The following is a 2,828-nucleotide window of genomic DNA, read 5'->3' on the forward strand; positions in this document are numbered from 1 at the left end:
GTTGTAGCTCGCAATCGACGTCAGCTTGATGCCGCGTTGATGAGAAGTCGACGAGCGCCGACTTCATCTTGGTCTGGCCCGACTTGAAGTCGTCGCCGCCAATGAAGGCGCCGTGCTCTCGGCCAGCTCAATGGCGCCCGGCACAAACGTGTTCTGCGGCGATCCGTTGATGAAAGGGCACGCCCCTCGAGCGTGCACGCCACCGAGAAGACGGTCGACGGTGACACCTCCTCGTGGCCTTGCTCGATGGCCTTGAGGAGGTTGTCGGCCGTGTCGTTGACGCCGGCGATGACTCCCGTAGCGCTCCGTGTTGGCCGTCCACTGGACAATGACCTTGTCGAGGCCGTTCTTCTCTTTGAAGTCGCGGATGTTCTTGCGGATCTGCTCAACGTGCTCGTTGCAGGCCTTGGTGCCCGGCAGCACATTGTCGGCGCGGTCCTCCTGATTGGCGGCGATGAAGTCCGGGTAGTAGATGGAAGGCAGAGGCACGATCTGGGCCATCTCCTTGGCCACCTGCTGCTTGAGCGTAGGCTCGAGCACCTGGGCGCGGTCCATGGCTTCGGCCAGGTTGAGGCCGCTAATGTCCCAGCCGCCAATCACGAGGTCGTTGGGGTGGACCATGGGCAGGATGTCCGAGAAGGGAATGTTGACGTCCTTCCTGGTCTTGGTGTCGGTGCCGAGCTTGATGGTGGAGCTCATGATGACGGAGCCGTAGTAGTTGGCGGCCCGGACACCTCGCGCGTCTGCCACGTGAGGCCGCGGCGGTTGGCAATGATGCCGGCCGTCACGGTGGTGCCGTTGTTGCCGCCGAGGCCGACCAGCATCATGCCGGTCTTGGGGACCTTACGCTCCGTCTTGAATTCGTAGACGGTCTCGACGGGGGTCACGACAAACTTGCCGCTCTCGTCCTTGGCGACGTCCGTGGTGCGATAGGTGTACTTGGACAGGATCTCGTTGTCCGTGTACGTCACATTGGACGAGTTGACAGTGAAGAGCTCACGAGTGGCGGTGGCAGCCACAGCGGCCTGGTGGCCGTTGGATTGTCCATCTCCGTGCAGGGAGCCCGAATCAGCCTCAGCGTGGGGAGCCATGGTGTACTTGGTTGGGATGGCTTGACTTGGCGTGGGGAATGGGTTCGTGGAATTGAGTAGCTGTTTGATCTGCTACTGGCCTTAGATTTCTTTGGCCGAGTCCGCTGATCCCCCGGGCGAGGCAGAGCAACGGGCTCCTGCAAACGGGTGGTGAGTCCTGCAGAGAAGAGTCAGCTTGTCCAAAAAAAAAAAATGGATTCACTTGTGACAGTGACCCCTCGGCGGGGCTTTTCTTTGTGGCAGTTTGGCTTACGAGTTGAGGAGATTGGAAAACGTCTTGACGACGGGGTGATCACGACTCGAAAGCGTGATCAGGCAGTTTGAGTGCGAGGTTGGTGGGTGGTGGGGGGATGACTGAGAGTGAATTGGAGAGCAATGATCTGGCAACGATGACTGATGTTGTGTTGGTAAAGAAAGGGAGAGAAGGGAAGGTTCCGGGCCAGAGGGGTGGGATGCGCGACTTCAAATACCATGTTGTTATCTGGCGAGCCGCGCTAGGCAGCATTGCTGCCCCCTTACCCAGGTACTTACTGCCCGGGACATCGCGCACGCCACGTCCGACATCTGAATGGTCGTTCTCTAGCCGTTGGATGCGCTGCAAGACGCGCGCGGCGCCGAGCGAGAGATGATGAGAGGGGCGGTGAGAAGACGCAAGGCCAAGGGCAGCATGGAACCTATGCAACGCGATACCATGTGGAGTGGGTAGCGTGCAGGACATAACAGGGTCCCGGGTCGTCCGCTCGTGACAAGCGCGGTTTTCGTTGGTGAGGTGAGGTGAGGGGCAGGGCAGCAGGTAGACACGCGATGCAGCAGTGAGCGAGCGAACGAGCCAAAGCCGAGGAGGGGCATTTTCGGTTTGGACGCTTGAGCCAGGCAAAACCAACCCAGCACTTTCCCTGCGCTACTGCTCCCTCCCTCCCTCAGAGCCATGGTCAGATGGCAGCTCACAAACATCCCTTCTAGCAAGCATTGAGGCCATTGAATTAATGTCCCGCCCCCCTTGAGAAGTAGGAGACCTTGATGCTCGCTCCAATTCGCGAGGCCGTGGTCGAGGTTGGAAGTCCCAGGATCCAGGCTCTGCCCCTCGTTTAGCCCACAACCCCCCCCCAGTTCCCAACAATGAGGGAGAACCCCTCCCCCTCATCCCACCAGACCCGCCGCCCTCCTCCACTGTTCTGCTGGCAGCTCTGTTCTTTGTGCCCTACTGCAGTCCTGTACCGTAACTTACTGCTCTCCTCGGCTCGCCTGGGCGGATCTTTCGGATGCTTGCGGGTCGCTCATTCTCCCTCCTACATGTAATTCGTCTTCGTCCCTCGTGCGAATGCATCTGACCTGCGAGCTGACCCGATGCAGGAACTGCCCTTGTGGTTCCTGTGATTGTCCCTTCCCCATGCAACACGCCGAGTCGAGGGCTGTGACGGTGCCCAGCCGTTGTTTGCCTCTCGTAACACAATCAGCACTCATATGTGCGTTAGAGGACAAAAAACAAACAAACAAAAAAGGTGCACTCCCTATCTGCGCTGCACACTGTACACTGCATGCCGAGCGCTGAGTCCTGGGTTTGCCTTGCACCTTGCATCTCGGCTTCGGGCGGCCGTCTGCGCCGTCCTTCCGCCACGACCGCTGTTCTCCCATTCTGCATGCATGTGAACGGGGTGCGCTGGCATCGCCTAGACCATCACGGTTCGCCCATGGCTCTCTCGTCATCTTATCCACCCCCCCCGAAGCCCACTATTT

The 2,828-nt window shown here is 59.4% G+C and overlaps 1 protein-coding gene across 1 annotated transcript; it reads right to left on the reverse strand.

The window, feature by feature from the left end:
* On the reverse strand, nucleotides 1-1,091 carry VDBG_00431 (inositol-3-phosphate synthase; the record flags this gene model as incomplete). The annotated part of the gene is made up of 2 exons (XM_003008704.1): nucleotides 1-694; nucleotides 751-1,091. The coding sequence occupies 2 exons, from the start codon at nucleotides 1,089-1,091 to the stop codon at nucleotides 64-66; spliced, it is 972 nt and encodes a 323-aa protein (XP_003008750.1).
* Between the last annotated feature and the right edge of the window lie 1,737 nt (nucleotides 1,092-2,828).

This window comes from Verticillium alfalfae, genomic scaffold, assembly GCF_000150825.1.
Source record: "Verticillium alfalfae VaMs.102 supercont1.1 genomic scaffold, whole genome shotgun sequence".
NCBI lineage: Eukaryota > Fungi > Ascomycota > Sordariomycetes > Glomerellales > Plectosphaerellaceae > Verticillium > Verticillium alfalfae.